General features: G+C 43.3%; 1 protein-coding gene across 2 annotated transcripts; it reads right to left on the bottom strand.

Annotated features, from left to right (window-relative positions):
• LOC129832939 (F-box/LRR-repeat protein 19-like) lies at nt 1–24,435 on the bottom strand. Of its 2 annotated transcripts, none has more exons than XM_055897078.1 (11): nt 23,712–24,435; nt 18,511–18,696; nt 9,634–9,777; nt 9,339–9,425; nt 7,297–7,479; nt 6,580–6,612; nt 5,031–6,250; nt 4,634–4,797; nt 4,315–4,476; nt 3,780–4,043; nt 1–3,493 (listed from the first exon to the last, which is right to left on the bottom strand). In XM_055897078.1, the coding sequence occupies exons 2-11, from the start codon at nt 18,679–18,681 to the stop codon at nt 3,336–3,338; spliced, it is 2,586 nt and encodes an 861-aa protein (XP_055753053.1). In that variant the 5' UTR covers nt 18,682–18,696; nt 23,712–24,435; the 3' UTR covers nt 1–3,335. The 2 variants fall into 2 exon arrangements, with proteins under 2 accessions (XP_055753053.1, XP_055753054.1); XM_055897079.1 differs by having other exon boundaries at nt 3,822–4,043; nt 23,712–24,434.
• Nucleotides 24,436–27,246: the final 2,811 nt, after the last annotated feature.

The raw sequence follows: 27,246 nt of genomic DNA, 5'->3' as shown, positions 1-27,246 counted from the left end.
TAAAAACCACCCCACTGTCTTTTATTTAGTTAGTCATTTTACAGTAGTCACTCGTAAGTAGCTGCCTTGAGTTTCTCTTTTTCACATCGTTCTACTTTTCTTTCTCATTTTGATCAACACAATGGAAGAAACAATGAACAAGAGCAAAACGAAAATGGATAAAATGCCCCTTCTCAAAGAAAGCAGGAATTTTGGCAAGAGGTGATGACAATGTTGATCCAGTGCATCGCTCTGGTGCAATACAGTTTGGTAGAGACAAGACTGTACAATCAAGGGGTCAAGTCTGAGTCAACTTGACTAGGCTGGGATGTTGGGATCAGGATGGGGTGAGAATATGACAGATTTGAGTCTGGAATAATTTCCTTATCGGACTACTGGATCAATTCCGATGAACCACCACCCATTTATTTTCTCTGAAAGTGGTTGTCAGTTTAACTTTTGATATGCTTTCTAATGCAAGAACATACTGGATGACAAGGAGTAGTAACAATCCCACATTACTGATGGAAGTAAACAACATTTTTGGAAAACTGACCCATTGTCTATGAAAAGTTAAATATTGATTCGAATGAGTGTGTATGGCAGAAGGCAATTTTCCACCATTTATTGGACATTTGCTTCGCTGTAAGCCTCAGCCCACCACAATTACAGTTGCTACATGGTAAGCTCAGCTCTGTAAGCAGCATAGCTTAGTGGCAAACAATGACTTAGCTATGATCTAAAGTAGGACTCAACCTGAGCTAACATTGAAACACGCTGGACTACCCAGCTAAATGGTAACTAGCATGGACAGCTAATTAGTTATATTTTTGAATCAAGTTTGAGGTTCATGATTTGGCTGTTTTTTTTATTTTACCTGTTTTAACATATATATACCCCTTTCAGGGTAATAAAGCACACTATAGCTCAGTGTTCCCTCCTAAATTGTCTTATGATCGATCAGTTAGTGCAATCTTGGTACCAATGCTTTGTACGCAAGTCTATAAATTCACACAGGAACACTGGAAGCGATTTAGAATACACAACTGGGTAAAGATGAAACCAACCTTTCAGGGAAAGGGGGATACCCAGTCAGTTGTACAACAATGCAATGGGACAACTACCATTTGTCTAGTGGCTCAATAGTTACTTGGCAGGTCTCTAGCCCTACATGTATACCTAAAAGAAGCTGATTTGAGTTCTAATAATGGTATTGGGAATTTTAACAGAACCGATGAGGATGGAATCACTGAAAGTCTAACAGAATAGTTGAAAAGATACGGAAACACATTATTTAGATGAGAATTACAGATTGAGGCTCAAGACTGTCCACCAACCTGCCTAGAGTTGGTGGGGTTTCACTCCAGATAGCACACAGCAGCAAGATCCACTGTGGCACTGAAGCACAAATATAGATCAACATGGCTCAGGAAGTGGACAACCGCTATAGAAGGAGGAGAAACAGACAGACAAGGGAAAAACTTGACCCAACCTGGCATGGTTGAGTCCAGCATTGCAAGACAAAGTGCTGTCCAGTCCAATACTGAATGAACTGGCCCTATCAGTCCGATAGCTTTTTGAACTGGTCCAATGCAGCCCGATTCAGCTGAATACCGTTTACGCATGTCAAATACTGCTCATGTTAATTCAATACAGCTATAAAGTCTTTTCAATTTCCTCTCAACCAAATTAAATACAGCTTGGGCTCTGGTCTGAACGACCTCCTGTACATGCTGGTTTCAACCGATAACATCCATTATTAGTAATGATAGTTGTACCTTTTCCTGCTCACCCTGACTGTTGACGTTGGCCTCTGAACTGGATTGACAGTGGATTGGTTCAAATAAGTTGAGACTGAATAAAAAAAATACTGCACTGGATTTGTGATTAGAGTCAAAACCCAGCATGCACAGGGGTAACCCTAATGGAGAAATAATTTGGGGGTTAATGCTGCAACTGAGTCAAACCCTCATCCTACAAGACCTTAAGGTAATGACATTGCGATGCAGGTTGGATGGGCTGGGATGTTCCTGGTTTTGGAAGATAAGCAGCATGTGGACACTGACATGAAAACCCAATTCTGGGGAAATATTCAAAGTCCCTCACATCTGAGGCAAAAGTCCAACCAGGGTCAGCCTTAATTTTAATCCCCCCTGCCACGTGGAGCAGCGAGCGCAGTGCATGGGAAGGTCTCGGTTTTCGACAGTTTTCCCAATTCATACTCAAAACGTGTCAGTCATTCACTTCTAAGTTTGTGCGGTCGTGATCTAGACTGAACCAGTCTGCACATATACGAGATAAGGTTACATCAGCCAGGCATCGTGAAGCAGGGAATAAAGGGGCCTTGACAAATTCCAGGTCTGGAATGGAACAGTACGGTAAGCATGGTTCATTGCAGTCGGGCACAGCAAGGTCCAGCTCTCTGCATAATGTACGCACACAGCACAGACGGTGGGCAGCATAAGCTGCAAAAGGGCCATGGCAGCAGAGACAGAGTGTGATGGGAAGGGCTGTCCAGGGTACGGAGTAGGACAATCAGATTCACAAGGATGGACAGACCCCATAAGAATGGCACGTTGGGCGGGAAGAGGTTGTGGTCGGAGCTAGGAGTTTTGGGCTCTAGTGGCTCTCGGCTATTGAACAGGATATGTAGGACCTTGAATGTCCTTACCCCCCTGAAAGATTGAGGGCAGCAGAGAGCTTAGTGGTGAGGGAAACAGACACAGGTCATATCTCCGTCTCTTTCTCGCTCCAATTGTCACATTAACACTGTTTACATCTCTCACACATGCTTAGACACACACACAAACACCAGCCCAGCATCCGTCTGTACATTAAACGGCTTCTGATGGGGCGCAGCCTCTGGCATTGGGTACATTCTTCGTAGTCTGACGCCACAAAATTGATTCGTTCGTCAGGAGCTTTTGATTATGGAGTGCAAATTATGCTAGTTCAAGACGGCGGCGCAGTGCAGTGCCTTTACACATGTCAGCTGGATAATGTGTGCCATGGTTGGTGTGAGGGTAGGAGGGAGGTAAGGGGCGGAGAGTGGATAATTTACAGTAAACTACATTTATATACACACACCCATTGTACAGATATTGAATATGTACATGCTGAAACATTTTCAATGATGTCCGTTCACAAACAAGTCAATCCAGAGAAATGTAGGCAAAGGTCTATGGTTCTCATTCTCTAATTCCCCCTTTCTCTTTCGTGGCTCCCACTCCATGTCCTTTTCCCTCAGTGGCTAGCTCACTGCCCACATCGCAGGGTCCCTCTCGTTCGCTTATCTCTCTGTAGTGTGGCGGTGGTTGATGTGGGGGGGGGGGGGGGGAGGAGGGCGTCGCAGGCCCTTAGCTGTTCTTGAGCAGCACTCTATCGTCAGGGCAAGGGAAGGAGAGGAGCTGACAGACATCGGGGGTGAGCAAGGTGCAGGAGCGCAGGTCAGCGCTCTGCAGGGAGGCACAGCGGCGCAACAGAGGCAGGCACTGCTCTGTCACCTTCACACAGCCTGCGGACAGGAGGAAACAACAGGAGGTTAACAACCAACGGTCAACCTACATAACCACAATGACTGCAACACTTCCATGAGTAGACCTGGTTTAAATATTTGAATCAGGAGCCAGGCTGATATTGTTCGGAAATAAGAGAACAAGTATCTCTGTATGTTGCTACTTTAGCATGATTAAACATCTCAGAGGGAAGAGGTCAGTATCTGGAGCAGATCCCTGCTCATTAGTGGTCTGAACCCGCAATACTCAAATACACAAAAAAAAATTAAAAAACAGGGTACCTACCTTGGGTGTATTTGGGGCTAGTGAGTACCGTGTAGTCTTTACCTGCCAGGTTGAGGTGGGTGAGGCTGTCCTTCAGTGGAGACATGGGGGAGGTCAGTGTGTGGATAGTCTGGTCCGTGATGTTGCCACACTGACTCAGGTCCAGCTTGGTCAAGTGGGGCAGGTAGCGCACCAAGAGGCGGGACGTGACATCTGTCAAGTCCAGCCCGGCCAATCGCAGCTCCGTTACGTTCTGGAACCTCCCCCCTCTGCTCTCTCCATGAGCTTTTTGACCAAGAACAAAGAAAAATATGTTACAGGACTTTTAAATTCACAGTCTGTGCGTATATCATGCTTATGAAGAGGGAGTGGTTGTTCACTTGCAACAACATTCACTGGAAACAAGCATGACAGTGAAATTAAACAGTACATTACAGCACAGATTGGCATTTGTGATATCAAGTCTATCCAATGAACACAACATGGCATCTTCCCTTACATAATGTATTGCAGGTTATGGATGGCTAATCAATCATGTGAGTGACTTGTCACTAACCTGTCCGAGTGTCAGTAGGGGGCGCCAGTAGCTCCCTCAGGTGCGAGTCCTTCATGTCTTCTACCCGGCTGAGGTCGAGCAGACTCAGGCAGGGACAAGCAGCCTGACACAGGGCCGACACAGAGGACCAGGGACAGCCCGACACATTCAGCTCCAGTAGACCTGGGAGAGAAAGAGGAAGGCCAGGAGTTAGCGTAATCCCTGAGGCAGACTAGCAATACGGTGACGACAGCCCAACTACAATAGGACATGATCAGGCTATATTGATGGGAAAAACTATGTAGTAGGGAGGCAGAGGTGTTGAATGAACACAAGATACCTTGTAGACGGTTGATGAGCCACATGAGCTGCTTCTTCGAGATGTTGGTATAGCCCAGGTTAAGGGAGACTGGTTGCCTGCGGATTATACCACTCAGCATAGGAGGAGTGATGGAGCGCTGCCGGCTGAGGTCAATCTGAGTCCACAATCTCTTATCACAGCACCTGAGAGAGCAAGAGAAAATAAAAGACTGGGATGAGAACAAAAGAAAGTCTGGTCTACTGTACACCACAGAATTTGAGACACTGCAGTCAATGAATATCCTTTCAGGGATGGTTTTCTATTGTTCTCAACAGCAAAGATGCATTTCTTAGTAGTCCAAACAAGTGTGTGTTGAACCACCCTCTTCCAGCCCAACCGGAAGCTGACCACATCTAAACCTTTTGTCTAGACTTACCACCGGCTCCATGTCCGACAGACCCTCATGCAGACGCACAGCTCCCTTTGGCTGAGGTGCTGGAAGACGCGGAGCCAGACGTCGCGGGGCATCACGTGGGAGGAGCCGCTGTCTAGGGGCAGGCAGTGGGGCTCGGGGCAGGCGGGCGGTGGCCGCACCAAGTGCCGCTCCATCTGAACAGGCCGGGGAGGCGAGGGCACAGCAGGGGGGCTGCGTTTCATCATCTGCGAGCGTGGAGCCATACGGGACGGCTGTGACCGGGGTGAGGCGGCGAGGGCTGACATGCCCCCTGAGGAGTTGCTGCCTGGGCCCAGCAGCCCCCCCCCTCCCCCGTTGGATGTGGTAGTGGCAGTAGAAGCGGAAGAGTTGCTACTGTTCCTCGACGTTGGTTGGGACCCTGTTTGCTTGTTGCTACGGATCTTGTTGCCCTTGTTGCCTTTGCCAGTTCCGTGTCGGTGGTTGGCCACCGAGCCGCCGCTGCTGTTGGCGTTCTCCTTCTCCTGAGTCTCCCGGTCCCTCACCCCTGCCCGTGTCCGTCCATTGCGCGTCTCAGAACCATTGCTGCGCTTACCGGAGAAGCCCTCGGAACCTGGCGAGGGGCCGTGGCCGGAGGAAGGTGGAGGCTGAGTGGAGGAGAGAGGGGAGGGTGGAGGCAATGGGGTAGACTTCCGACTTTTCTCCCCGCTCTCCTCATCATTCCCGTCCGTCGTGAGCCCCTTGCGGCCCCGTGGAGGTCCCTCCCCCCTACGCCGAGGCTTGTCTCCCACAACCTGCTCCTCCACCGCCTCCTCCTCCTCCTCCTTAACACTTCCCTCAGAGTCCTCACTGGCACTGAAGCCCAGCTCCGCCAGCCTCCTGTCCCTCTCCCTGTCCCGTTCCCGGTTGCGCTCCCTTGCACTGTTGCTATAAGCGACGGGTACGGGAGAGGAGGGTTCAGAGCCGCGGCGGCCATCTGAACCGGAAGGTGAGTCAGAGTCGGACTCCGAGTCGGACTCGGAACTAGACGAGCTCGATGAGCTGGACTCGCGGACACGCTCAAGGAGCTGACACATGCGCTTGAAGCGCTCCAATTTCTCGCGGTGGTGCGAGCGCTGGTCCTGGCTGGCCGTGGAAGTGGGGGACTGCGTGGAGTTGGAACCCCCTCCGGAACCCTGGCCGCCTCCGGTGGAGGAGTTGGGCCCATTGGACTCTGCAGTCTCTGACACGTTTGGCTTCTGTTTCTGTCATGGGAGGGATAACGTTAGTGAAGAGAGTGACAGAGGAGCATGAACCCTAACCTTTACCATTGAGAAATATAACTAACTCAACTAAGAGATGAATTCAGTCCGTATCCCGGAAGATCCGCGTTATCGCTCGATTGAAATTCTAAGGCAATGTTCCCGCATTCGAGAAGACTGCATTCACGGTAAACACTGCAGATGTCGGCTCAATCAGAAATCACCTTTTTTTTTGTGTACGGGGATCTACCGCGATACAGATTGAATCTAGCTCTTAGTTACCATATGCTTTATGACGGAGCTTAAAACTTGATCTTCATATGAAGATTTACCTTTTTCAAGCGTTTTTCATGTGCCCCTTTCATCTGAGTGAGAAGGTCAGACAGAGACAAGAGTTGGCAAGCTGCGTTCATAGCAACTGGTCACAACTGGTAGGCCTCTAAGCAACGATACACTGAGCATACAAAACATTAAGGACACCTGCACTTTCCATGACAGACTGACCAGATGAATCCAGGTGAAAGCTATGATCCCTTATTGATGTCACTTGTTAAATCCACTTCAAAATCAGTGTAGATGAAGGGGGGGAGACAGGTTAAATAAGTATTTTTAAGCCTTGAGACAATTAAGACATTAATAGTGTGTGTGTGTGCCATTCAGAGGGTGAATGGGCAAGACAAAATATTTAAGTGCCTTTGAACTGTGGGAAGGTTTGTGTCAAGACCGGTTTGTGTCAAGAACCACAGCGCTGCTGGGTTTTTCACAATAGCGTTGATTCACACAGTTTCCCATGTGTATCAAGAATGGTCCACCACCCAAAAGACATCCAGCCAACTTGACACAACTGTGGGAAGCATTGGGGTCAACATGGGCCAGCATCCCCGTGGAACGCTTTCTGCCCCTTTTAGAGTCCATGCCCTGACGAATTGAGGCTGTTCTGAGAGCAAAAGGGGGGGGTGCAACTAAATATTAAGGTGTTCCTAATGTTTGGTATACTCAGTGTGAATGCTAAATGTTTGCATACTGCAACACTGCAAAGATCTTCCAACCTTCTTTTTGGGGCCGCTTTCCTGGGGAAGCTCCTTCTCCTTCTTCCTCTTGTGACCGTCCTGCCGCCCCCCATCTTCTAAAGAGGGGGGTTTCTTTTTGGTGGGCGGAGGATCGTCCGTTAGCTTCCATCGGCCCACCTCCCCGTTGTCCATCCGCCTCTTCCCTGAGCCATCACCCCCGTCCTGATGTGTGGAGAAAGGGGAAGAGGATTTAAGAATATGTACTGTGCATTCGGAATGTATTCAGACCCCTTTCCCTTTTCCACTTTGTTACGTTACAGCCTTATTTTAAAATGAATGTAAAAAAATAAATAATAAAATCCTCAACCTACTCACAATACCCCATAATGACAAAGCGAAAACAGGTTTAGACATTTTAGCAAATTTTTAAAAAGAAAATAACTTCTAATTGAGCCCAGGTGCATCCTGTTTCCATTGATCATCATTGAGATGTTTCTACAAATTAAATTAATTGAACATGATTTGGAAAGGCACAGAAGTTCCCACAGTTGATAGTGCATGTCAGAGCAAACACCAAGCCATGAGGTTGAAGGGATTGTCCATAGAGCTTCGAGACAGGATTGTGTCTAGGCACAGATCTGGGGAACGGGCCAAAAAGCATTCTGCAGCATTGAAGGTCCCCAAGAACACACTGGCCATCATTCTTAAAAATGGAAGAAGTGTGGAACCACCAAGAATCTTCTTACAGCTGGCCGCCAAACTAAGCAATCGGAGGGAGAAGTGCCATGGTCATGGAGGTGACCAAGAACCTGATGGTCACTCTGACAGAGCTCATCTATGGAGATGAGAAAACCTTCCAGAAGGACAACCACATCTGCAGCACTCCACCAATCAGGCCTTTATAATACAGTGGCCAGACGGAAGCCAGTCCTCAGTAAAAGGCACATGACAGTCCACTTGGAATTTGCCAAAAGGCACCTAAAGGACTCTCAGACCATGAGAAACAAGATTCTCTGGTCTGATGAAACCAAGATTCAACTCTTTGGCCTGAATGCCAAGCGTCACGTCTGGAGGAAACCTGGCACCATCCCTATGGTGAAGCATGGTGGTGGCAGCATCATGCTGTGGGGATATTTTTCAGCGGCAGGGACTGGAAGACTAGTCAGGAATGATGAACAGAGAAAAGTATGGAGAGATCCTTGGTGAAAACCTGCTCCAGAGCCCTCAGGACCTTGACTGGGGCGAAGGTTCACCTTTCAACAGGACAACGACCCTCAGCGCACAGCCAAGAAAACACAGGAGTGGCTTCGGTGCAACGACACTCCCCATCCAGCCTGGCAGAGCTTGAGAAGATCTGCAGAGAAGAATGGGAGAAACTCCCCAAATACAGGTGTGCCAAGCTTGTAGCATCATACCTAAGAAGACAAGGCTGTAATCGCTGCCGTTTCAACAAAGTACTGAGTAAAGGGTCTGAATACTTATGTAAATGCGGTATTTACGTTTTTTATTTTTAATACATTTGCAAAGATTTCTAAAAACCCATATTTGCTTTGTCATTACGGGGTATTGTGTATAGATTGAGTGGGGAAAAAACAATGTAGTCCATTTTAGAATGAGGCGTAACAAAATGTGGGAAAAGTCAAGGGTCCTCCAATACTTTCCAAATGCACTCTGTAATTGTTTTACAGTGCAATTAAGAATAAATTCTTATTTACAATGACGGCCTAAGAACAGCAGGTTAACTGCCTTGTTCAGGGGTAGAATGACAGATTTTTACCATGGCAGCTCGGGGATTCGATCTAGCAACCTTTCGGTTACTGACCCAACACTAACCACTAGGCTACCTGCCACCCCTACTATAGCCTACTTCAGTATATGAAATGGGGATAGGGTCAATGAAACACAAAATTATATTCCAATTTAAGAGCTTATTTACACAACGTGTTCCATTCCTAATCAATCCCCCTACCTTATCAACCATTATTGATTAATCCATACAATCATAGATGTCCTTTGTCACCCTCTGGTTTAGTTTTATCAGCAGAGCCTGACATACCAGTGTTCCCAGTCACAGTTCTCACCTTACTGGTCTTGCCTTCCTTGTGGCATTTTGGACACTCCCAACAATTCGGGATTTCATCGTTTATGATGCCTTCTGCTTTACCCATCTATAGGTTGGAGAAAATAAACAAACAATGAAATCACAATCATTCAATCAATAAATGTATGTAACCAATAGTAGACAGAGCAGACATTTGACTTAGGACAGTATGAATGGAAGATTGTGTGAGTGAGTGAGTGAGAAAGTGAGAGAGAGACACACTCTACTTCTCCAGCTATGACAGCCGGCCATACACATGGAGGGTCTGGCCCCACCTTGAGGCAGCTGGGGTGGATTATCTCGTTGCAGATGGTACACTCCATCAGAGAGAGGCTAAACTTCTCTTCTTCCGTGTCCACCGTGTCCTCCTTCCCCGCCTCCCCACACGAGAAGCACACCGCTGTGTGGGGCAACACAGGCTGCAAGGAAGAAAATAAAAACATAAAACACGTTATATAACCACGTTAAACAATATAATATACACATTAGGTGTGGAACGTAGGCCTGTATTTATTCTATATAAATCAAATATTGTATCTGGGCCCATTCAGGATAGAGGGCTCAGAGTTGGAGCTGTAACTATGTATTCATTCACTATGGATGGTATGTTTATTATGTATTCAAATTGACACTCAGAAAAAAATATTGCTGCTCTTATGAGGACCTAGCCAATTGAGTGTGTGGATGAAAGCAAATGCATAAAAATTTTGTTTAGCGGGTTTTTGAATGCTTTTCAGAACACAGGGACAGAGCACTGTTTTTATTAGGTTTATTATTCTTGGACACATTACCCCAGTTGTCCAGCTCAACATTTTCATTAACCTGCCAACAGTGGAATTTCGACAGTATCAAAAAAATCTACTGAACTGAGGTGAAAATGACTCACTTATCAAGCCAAAAAATATGAGGCCAACAGAATCTAGCCTAGATCAATTGACAAATGATTAGGCATTAATATGAGAGTAGGTCTTCAATCTGCACAGATTCTGTGGATTAGTATCTCCGTAGACATCCAACCTAATTTCTTTCCTTCCCCACAAGATATGTTTTCTAGACAGATAGCTAGGAGACTAACTGATCAAAGCAAATTGCTACCCTCCAAAAAAACAAACACCCAAGTAACAATGTGCTCAGTTACCAAGGAAACGCATCACATTTCCCACATCTAAGCTACCAGCCATCTATGCCATTTGAGGCATTCGCAAACCAATCGATAAAAAATAAATCACACCCTAAATCACTAAAGGCGTTCTAACAAGCTTATCCATTTTCATGCAGGGGATGACTACTCTATTTTGATGACAAATCGCATTGTGAAACAGCTTTTCTAAACCAGAGGGGCCGATTTGCAGAATGTAAGCAGCAGCAAACAGTTGACATGTTGTATGTCATACAGTGCCTTCAGAAAGTATTCATTCCCTTGACCTCCACAATTTGTTGTGTTACAGCCGGAATTCAAAATTGATTAGTGAAGCATGTTGTTTTCAGTAAAATGTTGCTAATTTATAGAACATTTTCTACATAAATCTAATTTACATAAGTGTTGACACCCGAGTCAATAGAAGCACATTTGGCGTCGATTACAGCTTTGAGTCGTCTTGGGTATGTCTGTATCAGCTTTGCACATTCTTCCTTTCAGATTTTCTCAAGCTCTGTTAAATTAGATACATATTAGTGGTGAACAGCAATCTTCAAGTCTTTCCACAGATTTTCAAATGGGATTCAAGTCTGGGCTTTGGCTGGGCCACTCAAGGAATTCTTGTTCTCGAGTCATTCCAGCATTGCCCTGGTTGTATGCTTGGGGTTATTGTCCTGTTGGAACATTAATCTTCGCCCCAGTTAAGGTAATTTGCACTCTGAAGCAAGTTCTTATTTGCCTGTATTTGGCTCCACTTATTGTTCCCCACCCTTACCAGTCCTTGAAAAGCATCCACATACCATGAGGCTGCCACCACCATGCTTCACGGTAGGGAAGGTGTTAGACAGGTGATGAGCAGTGCCTGGTTTTCTCCAGACATAGCGCTTTGCATTCAGGCCTAAGAGTAAAATATTTGTCTCATCAGACAGCAGAATCTTTTGCCTCATGATCTCAGAGCCTTTTTGCAAACTCCAGGTGTGCCGTCATCTGCCTATTTCTCAGGAGTGGCTAACGTCTGGCCACTCTCCCATAAAGCCCAGATTGGTGAAGTGCTGTAGAAACTTATTTTTTACTTCATTTTATTTATTTAGCCAGGATAGTCCACTCAGTAACAATTGCCAATCTTTTTCAGGGAGTCTTGGGTTCCATAGAATTAATAAAATATATATATATATATATACACAGCATACCCACTTGCATACATACAAAAGCACATCTAAGACTGCTTTCCTTCTGGCAGGTTCTCCCATCTCAGCCAAGGAACTTTGTAGTTCTGTCAGAGTGGTCATTGGGTTCTTCGGTCATCACAAATAACATTTTTTTTAAATAAACCTCCCTGACCAAGGTCCTTCTTGCCTGGTTGCTCAGTTTGGTCAGACGGCCACCTCTAGGCAGAGTCTGGGAAGTTCCATATTTTTGAGACCAATGTGCGCTTGGAAACTTTCGACACACTATAAATTGTTTTATACCATTCCCCAGATATACAGTGGCAAGAAAAAGTATGTGAAGCCTTTGGAATTACCTGGATTTCTGCATAAATTGGTCATCAAATTTGATCTCCCTTGTTCAGGGGCAGAACAACAGATTTTTACCTTGTCAGCTCGGGGATTTGATCTAGCAACCTTTTGGTTACTGGCCCAACGCTCTAAACACTAGGCTACCTGCCGCCCCATCTTCATTTAAGTCACAACAATAGACAGTGTGCTTAACTTCTTATGGCTGCAGGGGCAGTATTGAGTAGCTTGGATGAAAGGTGCACAGAGGTGCCCATAGTAAACTGCCTGCTCCTAGGTCCCAGTTGCTAATATATGCATATTATTCGTATTGGATAGAAAACACTCTGAAGTTTCTAAAACTGTTTGAATTATGTCTGTGAGTATAACAGAACTCATATGGCAGGCAAAAACCTGAGAAGTTCCACTTCCTGTTTGAATTGTTTCTGAGGTGGCAGATTTTCAACCAGGCTCTCATTGAAATTACAGCGAGATATTGATGAGTTTTCACTTCCTACGGCTTCCACTAGATGTCAACAGTCAATAGAACTTTGTCTGATGACTCTAATGTGAAGGGGGGCCGAAGGAGACAGGAATTAGTAATCACTGCCACGAGGTGACCACGCGCCTTCACATGAGGAGGACCTCCGTTCCACCTCTCTTCTGAAGTCAATCTAATTCTCCGGTTGGAACGTTATTCAAGATGTATGTTAACAACATTCTAAAGATTGATTCAGTACATCGTTTGACATGTTTCTACTGACTGTTACGGAACTTTTGGACATTGTCACGTTATAGTGGATGCGCTTTGACTTTGGAATTGTTTACCGCTAACGCGCTAACCAAAGTAGCTAATTGGACGTAAATAACGGACATTATCGAACAAATCAAGCATTTATTGTGGACATGGGATTCCTAGGACTGCATTCTGATGAAGTTCAAAGGTAAGGAAACATTTATCATGTATTTTCTGGTTTCCGTTGACCAACATGGCAGCTAATTTGGCTATTGTTCTGAGCTCTGTCTCAGATTATTGCATGATTTGCTTTTTCCGTAAAGTTTTTTTTAAATCTGACACAGCGGTTGCATTAAGGAGAGGTATATCTATAATTCCATGTGTATAACTTGTATTATCATCATACATTTATGATGAGTATTTCTGTTGAAACGATGTGGCTATGCAAAATCACTTGATGTTTTTTGGAACTAGTGAATGTAACACGCCAATGTAAACTCAGATTTTTTGTTATAAATATGAACTTTATCAAACAAAACATGCATGTATTGTGTAACATGAAGTCCTATGAGTGTCATCTGATGACGATAATCAAAGGTTAGTGATTAATTTTCTCTATTTCTGCTTTTTGTGAAAGCTATCTTTCGCTGGAAAAATTGTGGTTTTGTGGTGACCTAACATAATTCTTTGTAGTGCTTTCGCTGAAAAGCATATTTGAAATGGGATTAACAACAAGATTACCTTTAAAATGATAAGACACATGTATGTTTGAGGAATTTTAATTATGAGATTTCTGTTTGAATTTGGTGCCCTGCACTTTCACTGGCTGCTGTCATATCGATCCCGGTAGCGGGATGCAGCCATAAGAAGTTATTAAACTAATAACACACTAATTCTTGTATTTTTCTTGTCTATATTGAATACATAATTTAAACATTCACAGTGTAGGTTAAAAAAAGTATGTATGTATTTGAACCCCGAGGCTAATGACTTCTCCAAAAGCTAATTGGAGTCCAATCAATGAGACAAGATTAGAGATGTTGGTTAGAGCTGCCTAGCCCTATAAAAACACTCAAAGTTTGAGTTTGCTATTCACAAGAAGCATTGCCTGATATGAACCATGCCTCGAACAAAAGAGATCTCAGAAGACTTAAGATTACGAATTGTTGACTTGCATACAAAAGTATCTCTAAAATCCTCAATGTTCATCAGTCCACGGAAGGACAAATAGTCTATAAATGAAGAAAATTCAGCACTGTTGCTATTCTCCCTAGGAGTGGCCGTCCTGCAAAGATGCCTGCAAGAGCACAGTGCAGAATGCTCAATGATGTTAAGAAGAATCCTAGTTCACACCAGACATCCAAGAATATTGCTGAACTGAAACAGTTTTGTAAAGAGGACTGGTCCAAAATTCTTCCTGACCTTTGTGCAGGTCTGATCCGCAACTACTGAAAATGTTCGATTGAGGTTATTGCTGCCAAAAGTTATTAAATCCAAAAGGTTCACAAACTTTTTCTTGTCACTGTATGCCTCATTACAATTCTCTCTCAGAGATCTACAGACAGTTCCTCAGATTTCATGGTAGTTTCTGCTCTGACATGCAGTGTAAACTGTGGGATCTTATATAAGACAGGTGTTTTTCTAAATCATGTCCAAACTATTTAATTGGCCACAGGTGGAGTCCAATCAAGTTGTAGCGACATCAAGGATGATCAAAGGAAATTGGATGCACCTGAGCTCAATTTGGAGCATCAAATGGGTGTGCATATTTATGTAAATCAAGGGGTATGAATATTTCTGAAGGCACTGTAACTCTAGTCATCAATGGGTTATGTCAATCAATTGTGTATCATAAACAAAATGAGTTTATATTCCAGTCTAAACATGGGTTTCTGTTTAGATGGGATCTCAATGAGTGTGAGGGATATGCCAAAAGCTCGTCCTTTCACATTCGGGAAAAGTTGCGGGTTAAAACATGTTAGCAGTGTATGTGGAGACTCCCTTCGTCACATGTTTGTTTATTGTTTGGCAGGGTGGAGGGTTTGTGTAACAGGAAAAACAACCTTAACTTCAGTCTTGCATGGATAAATTACAATATGTGTTACCGAGGTTAATTAGGCTATGTACTGTGCTCTATATACCAGATGCCAATCAAATATCATTATACATTGAAAATGACAAAAGCAAGTATACAGTGCATTCGGAAAGTATTCAGGCCCCTTTTTCCACATTTTGTAATGTTACAGCCTTATTCTAAAATGTATTCAATTGTTTTTCCCCTCCCTAAATCTACACACAATACCCACAATGTTGACAAAGCAAATATAGGTTTTTCGAAATTTTTGCAAATAAACGGAAATAACATATACATACGAATTCAGACCCGTAACTCAGTACTTTGTTGAAGCACCTTCAGCAGCATCAATTCTTCTTGGGTATGACGCTACAAGCTTGGCATACCTGTATTTGGGGAGTTTTTCCCCATTCTTCTACTCTCAAGCGCTGTCAGGTTGGATGGGAAGCGTCGCTGCACAGCTATTTCTTGGTCTCTCCAGTGATGTTAGATCAGGTTCAAGTCCGGGCTCTGGCTGGGCCACTCAAGGATATGCAGAGACTTGTCCCAAAGCCACTCATGCGTTGTCTTGGCTGTGTGCTTATGGTTGTTGTCCTGTTGGAAGGTGAACCGTCGTCCCAGTCTGAGCTCCTGAGCGCTCTGGAGCAGGTTTTCATCAAGGATCTCTCTGTACTTTGCTCCGTTCATCTTTCCCTTGATCCTGACTAGTCTCCCAGTCCCTGCTGAAAAACATCCCCACAGCATGATGCTGCCACCACCATGCTTCACCATAGGGATGGTGCCAGGTTTCCTCCAGACGTGACGCTTGACATTCAGGCCAAATAGTTGAATCTTGTTTCTCATGGTCAGAGTCTTTAGCTGCCTTTTAGCAAACTCCAAGCGGGCTTTCATGTGCCTTTTACTGAGGAGTGGCTTCAGTCTGGCCACTCTACCATAAAGGTCTGATTGGTGGAGTGCTGCATAGATGGTTGTCCTCCTGGAAGGTTCTCCCATCTCCACATAGGAACTCTGGAGCTCTGTCAGAGTGACCATCGTGTCCTTGGTCACCTACCTGACCATGGCCCTTCTCCCCCGATTGCTCAGTTTGGCCGGTCCGCCAGCTCTAGGAGTCTTGGGGATTCCGCATTTCTTCCATTTAAAAATGGAGGCCACTGTGTTCTTGGGGACCTTCAATGCTCCAGAAATGTTTTGGTACCCTTCCCCAGACCTGTTCCTCGACACAATCTTATCTCTGAGCTTTACCAACAATTCCTTCGACCTCATGACTTGGTTTTTGCTCTGACATGCACTGTCAACTGTGGGACCTTATATAAACAGGTGTGTGCCTTTCCAAATCATGTCCAATCAATTTAATTTACGACAGGTGGACTCCAATCATGTTGTAGAAACATCTCAAGGATGATCAATTGAAACAATGCACCGGAGTTCAATTTCAAGTCTCATAGCAAAGGGCCTGAAGACGTAAGTAAGGTATCTGGTTTTTATTTAATACATTTGCAAAGATTTCAAAAAACCTGTTTTCACATTGTCATTATGAGGTATTGTGTGTAGATTGTTAACGATTTTTTATTTATTTAATCCAATTTAGAATAAGGCTGTAACGTAACAAAAAGTGGAAAGAGGGGTCTGAATACTTTCCTAATGCACTGTATGTTCTGTGCATGTTCCACAAATTAGTGTCAGATGTTACAGCCTATCTAGAAAATGGCATCAGTTGGAACAATTCATACAATACCATTAAAAAGTTTAAGGTCACTTAGAAATGTCCTTGTTTTCCATGAAACGAGTTGCAAAATGAATAGGAAATAGTCAAGACGTTGACAAGGTTATAAATAATGATTTTTAATTGAAATAATAATTTGTGTCCTTCAAACTTTGCTTTCGTCAAAGAATCAATTACAGCCTTGCAGACCTTTGGCATTCTAGTTGTCAATTTGTTGAGGTAATCTGAAGAGGTTTCACCCCATGCTTCCTAAAGCACCTCCCACAAGAAGGATTGGCTTGATGGGCACTTCTTACGGTCAAGCTGTTCCCAAAACAGCTCAATAGGGTTGAGATCCGGTGACTGTGCTGGCCACTCCATTATAGACAGAATACCAACTGACTGGTTCTTCCCCAAATAGTTCTTGCATAGTTTGGAGCTGTGCTTTGGGTCATTGGCCTGTGGAGGAGGAAATTGGCTCCAATTAAGCGCTGTCCACAGGGTATAGCATGGTGTTCTAAATGGAGTAATAGCCTTCCCTCTTCAAGATCCCTTTTACCCTTTACAAATCTCCCACTTTACCACCACCAAAGCGCCTCCAGGATCTTTTCATTTTGTCTGCATCTCACGAATGTTCTTCTTTGTGATCCCAACACCTCAAACTTAGATTTGTCTGTCCATAACACTTTTTTCCCCAATTTTCCTCTGTCCAGTTTCTGTGTTCTTTTGCCCATCTTAATATTTTCATTGGCCAGTCTGAGATATGGCTTTTCCTTTGCAACTCTGCCTAGAAGGCCAGTATCCTGGAGTCGCCTCTTCACTGTTGACGTTGAGACGGGTGTTTTGCAGGTACTATTTAATGAAGCTGCCAGTTGAGGACTTGTGAGGCATCTGTTTCTCAAACTAGACACTAATGTACTTGTCCTCTTGTCTGGTTAGAGCCAGTTTGCATTTTCTGTGAAGGGAGTAGTTCACAGCATTGTACGAGATCTTCAGCTTCTTGGCAATTTCCCACATGGAATAACCTTCATTTCTCAGAACAAGAATAGACTGATGAGTTTCAGAAGAAAGTTCTTTGTTTCTGGCCATTTTGAGGCTGTAATCAAAACCATAAATGCTGATGCTCCAGATACTAAACTAGTCTAAAAAAGGCCAGTTTTGTTGCTTCTTCAAATCAGCACAACAGTTTTCAGCTGTGCTAACATAATTGCAAAAGGGTTTTCTAATGGTCAATTAGCCTTTTAAAATGATAAACTTGGATTAGCTAACAACGTGCCATTGGAACACAGAAGTGATGGTTGCTGATAACGGGCCTATGTACGCCTATGTTATTATTCTATTAAATATATATATATATATATATATAAATAAAATCAGCCGTAAATAGTCATTTACAACATTAACAATGTCTACACTGTATTTATGATCAATTTGATGTTATTTTAAAATGGACAACAAAAAAAAAGCTTTTCTTTCAAAAACAAGGACATTTCTTACTGACCCCAAACTTTTAAACGGTAGTGTACATTTACTCATGCATTAACTTTTGCATGCAATAGAGCAGTGGCACTTTTCCTAGTGAGAGTATAATAATATTGGTAACGAGACAAGAATGAGCAGTTTTGTGTTAGGGCTGGGAATTGCCAGGGACCTCACCATACGATATTTGGTGCCGATACGAAATGTATTGCAATTTTCACCATTCTATATGTATTGCAATTCAATACTGTGATTTTATTGCGATTCGATGTCAAAACATATTGTTCACCATATGTCTACGGCAGAGGGACAAGAGAGCCATGAGAAGTTTTGATCAGTCATGGAAATCAAAATGTGCTGAAAACAAATTGGCTGCACATTTAAAAAGAAGATGGAGAACAAGCTATGAATGAAAAGGTACAGCCAACTAGCGCAAAAATAATAGTTTCAAAACCCTACCTCAAAAATAATGTCCTAATATGTAACTACATCGATTTCTCCCCCCATCACTAGTGTGTGTTCTAACTTACCGCCGTGCACTGTCGGAGCAGACAGGACTGCTTCATCCTTCCAGGCCCGCCAAACTTTTTCATGTCCTTGCAGAAGTGGCACTCGCCGCACTCGGTCCGCATGCAGGCCTGACAGCGCCGGCACCGCGTCCGCCGCCGCCGTGCCCCTCCCAGAGCCTTACTGCCTGACATCCCCTCTGCAGTCAACTGGGGAGAGGGGAGAAAAAAAAGAGATACAGGTAAACACAAATGTACACAGCGCATTCGGAAAATATCCAGACCCCCATTTTATTACGTTACCTTATTCCAAAAAAAAAGAATTACATCTTAACAGAATACAGAAATACCTTATTTACTTAAGTATTCAGACCCTTTGCTATGAGACTCGAAATTGAGCTCAGGTGCATCCTGTTTCCCTTGATCATCCTTGAGTACCTAAAGGACTCTAGGACCATGAGAAACAAGATTCTCTAGCCTGATGAAACCAAGATTGAACTCTGAATGCCAAGTGTCATTTCTGGAGGAAACCTGGTACCATCCCTACAGTGAAGCATGGTGGTGGCAGCATCATCATGTGGGGATGTTTTTCAGCGGCAGGGACTGGGAGACTAGTCAAGAATGAGGGAAAGATGAACAGAGCCAATTTCGGAGAGATCCTTGGTGCAAACCTGCACCAGAGCACTCGGGACCTCAGACTGGGGCGAATGTTCACCTTCCAACAGGACAACGACCATAAGCACACAGCCAAGAAAACACAGGAGTGGCTTCGGGACAAGTTTCTGAATGTCCTTGAGTGGCCCAGCCAAAGGCCGGACTTGAGCCTGAACGAACATCTCTGGAAAGACCTGAAAATAGCTGTGCAGCGACGCTCCCCATCCAACCTGGCAGAGCTTGAGAGGATCTGCAGAGAGGAATGGGAGAAACTCCCCAAAAACAGGTGTGCCAATCTTGTATCGTCATACCCAAGAAGACTCAAGGCTTTAATCGCTGCCAAAAGTGCTTCAACAAAGTACTGAAAAATGTAATATTTCAGTTTTCTATTTTTACTAAATTAGCAAAAATTTCTAAAAACCTGTTTTTGCTTTGTCGTAAGGTTATTGTGTGTAGATTAATGACAGGGGGAAACAATTTTATCCTTTTTAGAATAAGGCTTTAACGTAACAAAATGAAGAAAAAGTGAAGGGGTCTGAATACTTTCCAAATGCACTGTACATAACAGATAGTCCTATGCACTACATATACGCTACACTCGCATTAACATCTGCTAACCATGTGTATGTGACTAATAAATTTGATTTGATTTGATTTGATACACCCTATACCATATGCACATACTGTCTGACATCGCCTCTGCAGTTAACTGAGGAGAGAAGTCAACACAAACTGAAGAAAATTAGACAGGTTAGCACAAAAATACACACAATCTGAATATCCCCTGATGTCATATGGGAGGGAGGACAAACAGTTCATGAACATACACAAACTGGGGTGTTCTCCAAAGAGAGGATAGATAAAGAGAGAAGGGACAAGAGCTTATTCAGTGAACATACAGAACACGCACGCCAGTGCAATCAGACATTTATGAGACAGAGAGAAAAACTGACGGTGCAAACACTAGTGAGCAACAGGCCAGTCTGCTCTCTAGACTACTCCTCAGACATACACCATAAGTGCTGACAGGCTATAACTATAGCATATGCTCCATGCTCCTTACCCCCATGTTATCAAATACAATAGGGCAAATACTGTTGGGAGTGTATGGAATCTCTGCATTCCATGGCCTCTAATAAAAATAGGATTGGTTTAGTCTTAGCCCATGTGACAGGCCCCAAGCTAGTTGCATACCTTGGAACACAAAGCCTTGGGAACTTATTTCTTATACCAACAAATCTCGCCACCGCCCCTTCACTCCAGCAACTAGTACAGGTGATCCTAAATGTCCTCAAAACAGCCAGGATCAAAGAGCCCGTGGCTAAGGCACTGAGGCCCTGGGTCTTCTCTTCTGTAAAACAATAATGTGGTTCCTGCCTAGAACGAGAGACTGGTCAGGAAGATCATTATTGCATCATGAGTGACTGAGGATGTTGAGGGATTTTGGGAGGTTCAAATTGCATTGCGCGGGGCAAATAAACAGATATATTTTAGCCTGAGAGAATAGGCTTTGAAATGTCTAATGGTCCCATGATTCATCATTCGATCGTGGACATTTTTTTTTACAATCTCAGAGATTTTGTGTAACTGCGTTTCAAATTAAGTGCTCACTGATGGCACAACTGTTTTCTCGGTGGACCTTCAGCCAGTGATTGAACTGCATTAGGCTACCATTTCTTCTGTTTTTAGAACCTGTAAAAAAGAGGCCAAGTTTAATGTTGGCGCCACAATCTCTGGATGGTACTTTAAGGCATAGTGCTTATTTAAAATCTATAAGAAACAGACCTGTACAGGCCTATCTACTGCACAATTACATGAGGGTTAAGCATATTTTGCCTGTAGCAGGTAATACACAACAATAACTGATTCTGGATTTGAAAGACCAGCCATTCAATGGGTGCAAGTCATCTGCTCCCGTCCAGCATGACCTTCGATGTAATTGAGGAGTTTACCACATCAGTCACAGGCTTCATTAATAAGTGCATCGACGACATCGTCCCCACAGTGACAGTACGTACACAGATGACACAATCTCTATAGCAACCCACACTGCCTTCTCCCACCTGGACAAGAGGAACACATATGTGAGAATACTGTTCATTGACTACAGCTCAGCGTTCAACACCATAGTGCCCACCAAACTCATTATTAAGCTAAGGACCCTGGGACTAAACACCTCCCTCTGCAACTGGATCCTGGAATTCTTGACGGGCCACCCCCAGGTGGTGAGGGTAGGCAACAACATATCCGCCAAGCTGACCCTCAACACGGGGGCCCCTCAGGGGTGCATGCTTAGTCCCCTTCTGTACTCACCGTTTACCCATGACTGTGTGGCCGCACACGACTTCAGCACCATCATGAAGTTTGCTGACGACACAACGGTGGTAGGCCTGATCACCGACAGTAATGAGAAAGCGTATAGGGAGGAGGTCTGAGACCTGGCAGTGTGTTGCCTGGACAACAACCTCTCCCTCAAAGTCAGCAAGATAAAGGAGCTGATTGTGGACTAGAGGAAACGGAGGATCGAGCTCATCCCCATTCACGTCAACAGGGCTGTAGTGGAATGGGTTGAAAGCTTCAAGTTTCTCGGATTCCACATCACTAAGGATCTATCATGGTCGACACACACCAACAGTCGCAGAGGGAACTACAACGCCTCTTCCCCCGCAGGAGGCTGAAAAGATTTGGCGTGGGCGCTAAGACCCTCAAAAAGTTCTACAACTGCACCATTAAGAGCATCTTGACTGGCTGCATCACCGCTTGGTATGGCAACTGCTTGGCACCCGACTGCAAGGCGCTACAGAGGGTGGTGCATCCAGCCCATTACATGACAGCCGGCCAAGTAATTGACTGTTCTCTCTGCTATGGCACAGCATGCACCAAGTCTGGAACCAACAGAACCCTGAACAGCTTCTACACCAAGCCATAAGACTACTAAATAGTTCATCACATATGCATCTGCTACTGTTTATTATCTATCCTGTTGCCTAGTCACTAGCTCTAGTTATATGCACATATTTACCTCAATTACCTTGTACCTCTGCACATCAACTCTTACTGGTACCCCTTGTATACAGCCAAGTTATCGTTACTTATTGGGTATCTTATTACTTTTCTATTATTTCTATACTTTCTATGTCTCTGCAATGCCACTGTTAGTCTACACCTGTTGTTTACGAAGCATGTGACAAATAAAATGATATTTGATATCATGTCAGATGTGTAGTAGGGTTGGGCCATATTTGAGAAGTCCTCTTCAACAATATGCTACTCCAAATATCGCGATATCCAAAAATCGTTTTGCGCTGTTAAAGACTAAATCACTCCAGACTGTTCAATTTGTGTGCTTATTTACAATATTAGTCGCATTCTCATAAATTTCTCTGTTAATTCATTTGGACTTAATTTACAACATATTGATACAGCCTAACTGATAAAACTGCACAGTTTTGATTTGTAAAGATCAAATAGAGTATATATAGTCTTGCACTTCCCGATATATCATCAATGTCAAATATCACGATATAATCATATATCAGCCCAACCCTAATTTGTAGGCTATACTTTGCATGAAGTAATGTAGATAAACAGATGTGTGTGGAATATAATGAGACAGAGTAATGCACTGACAGCTAGCTGGCTTGGAGGGTGAAAAGCAGAGAGGAGGATAATATAGGATGTTATAAATTAGAGCCAAACATAGACCAAGTGTATCGGTATCTCTCCATCTCACACAAAGAGAGGGGCTAAGGAAGGAGAGAGGGTAAGGAAGGACAGAGGCATGATATTGCAAAAACTGAACTGAGATAGTACCAGCCAGGCACTCGTGAAATCAAAACAGTCATTTCAATGTGTGCCTCCCCAGAGCAGAGGAACCTTTGCCAATTAAGCCAAGTCATTAAATGGATGTTTTATAGTGCAGTAAACTTACATCCAGAGACTTGTTTTATAGGAAATAATTAAGTAAATACTGGGGTTTGATTAATGAGATGGCAAGAAATAATTCAACCAAGTATTGGTGTTGCTGGCTGCTGTGGCAAGCAAGCTTGTTAGCCTGCATCCTAACAACCACAACAAGCGTTTACTCAGCACACAAATCATGTATTGATAAAACATGCTTGTAATTTTTCATAGCAATGTTGTTTGTTGGGAGGGACTTGTCCATTCTGTAAGGATACATGGCTGCTCACATTATGGCCTGTAGCGCAAGATTGAATTGGATGACTAGCTAACGTTAGCTAGCTACAATGAAGATGCGCAGCCAATAACTTAGCAGCTAACGTTAGCTAGCAAACCAGTGTGGCTGCTTTACTGGCTACTGTACGTAGTTAGTTCACTACATGTTGTGTAGTGAACATGCTGTACATGAATAACATTGAAAAAATGCATTGTTAAATCAATGAATAAAATTATCAATTGATTACACACAGTCCTCCGTCATCTCTCCTCCATTCGCTTCCCTGCAATGCTCTTCCTCTTTCATATTGCTCAGCATCTTGCAAAAATAATGTAGTAGATACCTGATCACATTGAATATGTGAGTTTAGTGGTAAACTGTTACAATTACTAACCTCTTGGTATCGAGTCGCATACTCCTTGGTCGCGCATTAGAAATAATATTATTAGCCAACAGTTAGCTAGCTAGCTTTGATATTAGCTGTTAGGGGATCGCTTCCTTGTTTCTTTCTCCTGTAGCCTTTCTTGCCGATTCTGGGTCCCGTATGGCACGTTCATATGCGTTCCATGTTGTTACAGTAATAATGGAGCTAGAAAGATAACTAGATTTTTCCTTCTTACCGGTCTACTCTAGATTAGGCAGAGATGTAAAGGGTTGCCGAATGGGTATGTAACAATACATTTCAAGACGCAACACATAGCGTTTTTTGTGCCATTCACTCCATTCTTTGACCCCTATCCCTGTTTCTTGGTCTCTCAAACGTCTTCCAATGTGTTCTTTAGGTCTTCAAAACATGCAAAATGGCAAATGATTTCGAGAGAAAACGTTTTGTTAAAAAATATCTTATTTCGCAGCTTAAATGTCTACTGCGGGTTTCCCTATAAATTCCAGTCAAAATGAAAGAGAAAATCTGAATAGACGGATGAGCGTGGCTATTGTTCTCGTTTTCTATTGTGTGATTCTTGTTTTGTGTTTTTTTTATTAGCTCGTCAGCAACCTTGCTACTTTAATCCGAATACACATTTAATCGTCCGTATGCTATTGGTAAGATATGTGGCCATCGTTCTCCATTTTTATCTAGAAAAAAAATAATTAATAAATAAATATAGTAAATAAAATATGGGGAGGAAAAATATTGCCGCGCCTCCCTTTCAAGACGTCAGGAGCGAAGCCTATGGAATTGTGGGATTTGTAGTATAAAGAGTGTAGAACCAACCAAGCTCTAATTGTCCCACTAAAAGGCTGTAAAGGAAGCCTTGTTGGACATTCAAATAGTCAGTAAACATCTGTATGTATTCTATGGAGGATTGTGGACAGCAGTGGGCATTTTCTTTTTGTGTCTAAAATATCCACAAACAAAAAGTCTGTGATGAAACTGTACATAAAAAAAGGTGAAGAGACAGAAGGGTAGATTACCCCAGTGTTTCCCAAACTCGGTCATGCCCTAGCACTACACAGCTGATTAAAATAATCTAGTACTACGGTAAAAGACAAAACGTGCACTCAGAGGGGGCCCCAGGACAAAGTTTGGGAAACCCTTGGTTACCCAATACTAGGTTGATGTTATACCAAGTGAACACCGCATTCTTATTGACAGACTCAATAGCCCTGGCTTCTCAAATGACTGCATCGCCTGGTTCACTTCTCAGATAGAGTTCAGTGTGTCAAATCGGAGGGCCTGTTGTCCGGACCTCTGGCAGTCTCTATGGGGGTACCACAGAGTTCAATTCTCGGGCCGACTCTTTTCTCTGTATATATTAACGATGTTAATGTCTTGCTGCGGGTGATTCCCTGATCCACCTCTACGCAGACGACACCATTCTGTATACATCTGGCCTTTCTTTGGACACTGTGTTAACAAACCTCCAAACGAGCTTCAATGCCATACAACACCCCTTCCGTGGCCTCCAACTGCTCTTAAATGCAAGTAAAACTAAATGCATGCTTTTCAACCGATCGCTGCCCACACCTGCCCGCCCGTCCAGCATCACTACTCTGGATGGTTCTAACTTACAATATGTGGATAACTACAAATACCTAGCTGTCTGGCTAGACTGTAAACTCTCCTTCCAGACTCACATTAAGCATCTCCAATCCAAAATTAAATATAGAATCGGCTTCCTGTTTTCGCAACAAAGCCTCCTTCACTCTCGCTGCCAAACATACCCTCATAAAACTGACTATCCTACTGATCCTCGACTTCGGCGATGTCATTTACAAAACAGCCTCCAACACTCTACTCAGCAAACTGGATGCAGTCTATCACAGTGCCATCCGTTTGTCACCAAAGCCCCATATACCACCCACCACTGCGACCTCTTTGCTCTCGTTGGCTGGCCCTCGCTACATATTTGTCGCCAAACCCACTGGCTCCAGGTCGTCTATAAGTCTTTGCTAGGTAAAGCTCCGCCTTATCTCAGCTCACTGGTAACCATAACAACACTCACCCGTAGCACGCGCTCCAGCGGGTATATCTCACTGGTCATCCCCATAGCCAACACCTCCTTTGGCCGCCTTTCCTTCCAGTTCTCTGCTGCCAATGACTGGAACGAATTGCAAAAATCACTGAAGCTGGAGTCTTATATCTTCCTCTCTAACTTTAAGCATCAGCTGTCAGAGCAGCTTACCGATCACTGCACCTGTACACAGTCATTCTGTAAATAGCACACCCATCTAGCTCATCCACATATTGTTACTTATCCTCTTGCTCTTTTGCACCCCATTATCTCTACTTGCACATCATCATCTGCACATCTATCACTCATGTTAATGCTAAATTGTAATTATTTCACCTCTATGGCCTATTTATTGCCTTACCTTCCTAATCTTCTACATTTGTACAAACTGTACATAGATGTTTTTATTGTGTTATTGACTGTACGTTTGTTTATCCCATGTGTAACTCTGTGTTGTTGTTTTTGTCGCACTGCTTTGCTTTATCTTGGCCAGGTCGCCGTATGTTTACATTGCCAAAGCAAGTGAAATGGATAAACAATAAAAAGTGAACAGTAACTATTACACTCACACAAGTTCCAAAAGAATAAAGAGATTCCAAATTGCATTATGTCTGGATACAGTGTTGTAGCGATGTGCAATTAGTTAAAGTACAAAAGGGAAGATAAATAAATATGGGTTGTATTTACAATGGTGTTTGTTCTTCACTGGTTGTGCTTTTCTTGTGGCAACAGGTTACACATCTTGCTGCTGTGATTGCACACTGTGGTATTTCACCCAATAGATATGGGAGTTTATCAAATTGTATTTGTTATTGAATTCTTTATGTGTCTGTGTAATCTGAGGGAAATATGTGTCTCTAATATAATACTTTTTTTCAATTTTCGCCTAAAATGACAAATCTAACTGCCTGAAGCTCACGACCTGAAGCAAGGATATGTGTATTCTTGATACCATTTGAAAGAAAACACTTTGAAAATGGTGGAAATGTGAAATTAATGTAGGAGAATATAGCACATTAGATCTGGTAAAAGATAATACAAAGAAAAAACATGCAGTTTTTTGTATTTTTTTGTACCATCTTTGAAATGCAAGAGAAAGGCCATAATGTATTATTCCACCCCAGGCCCAATTTAGTTTTTGGCCACTAGATGGCAGCAGTGTATGTGCAACATTCTAGACTGATCCAATGAACCATTGCATATCTGTTCAAAATGTAGTATCAAGACTGCCCAAATGTGCCTAATTGGTTTATTAATACATTTTCAAGTTCATAATTGTGCACTCTCTTCAAACAATACCAAACATTGTATTCTTTCACTGTAATAGCTACTGCAAATTGGATAGTGCAGTTAAATTAACAAGAATTTAAGTTTTCTGCCCATATCAGAAATGTCTATGTCCTGGGAAATGTTCATGTTACTTACAACCTCATGCTAATCACATTAGCCTACGTTAGCTTAACCGTCCTGTGG

This window comes from Salvelinus fontinalis, chromosome 34 (assembly GCF_029448725.1).
Source record: "Salvelinus fontinalis isolate EN_2023a chromosome 34, ASM2944872v1, whole genome shotgun sequence".
NCBI lineage: Eukaryota > Metazoa > Chordata > Actinopteri > Salmoniformes > Salmonidae > Salvelinus > Salvelinus fontinalis.
Note: the sequence above shows the minus strand (reverse complement) of the source record. Positions and strands in the feature narration are given on the sequence as shown.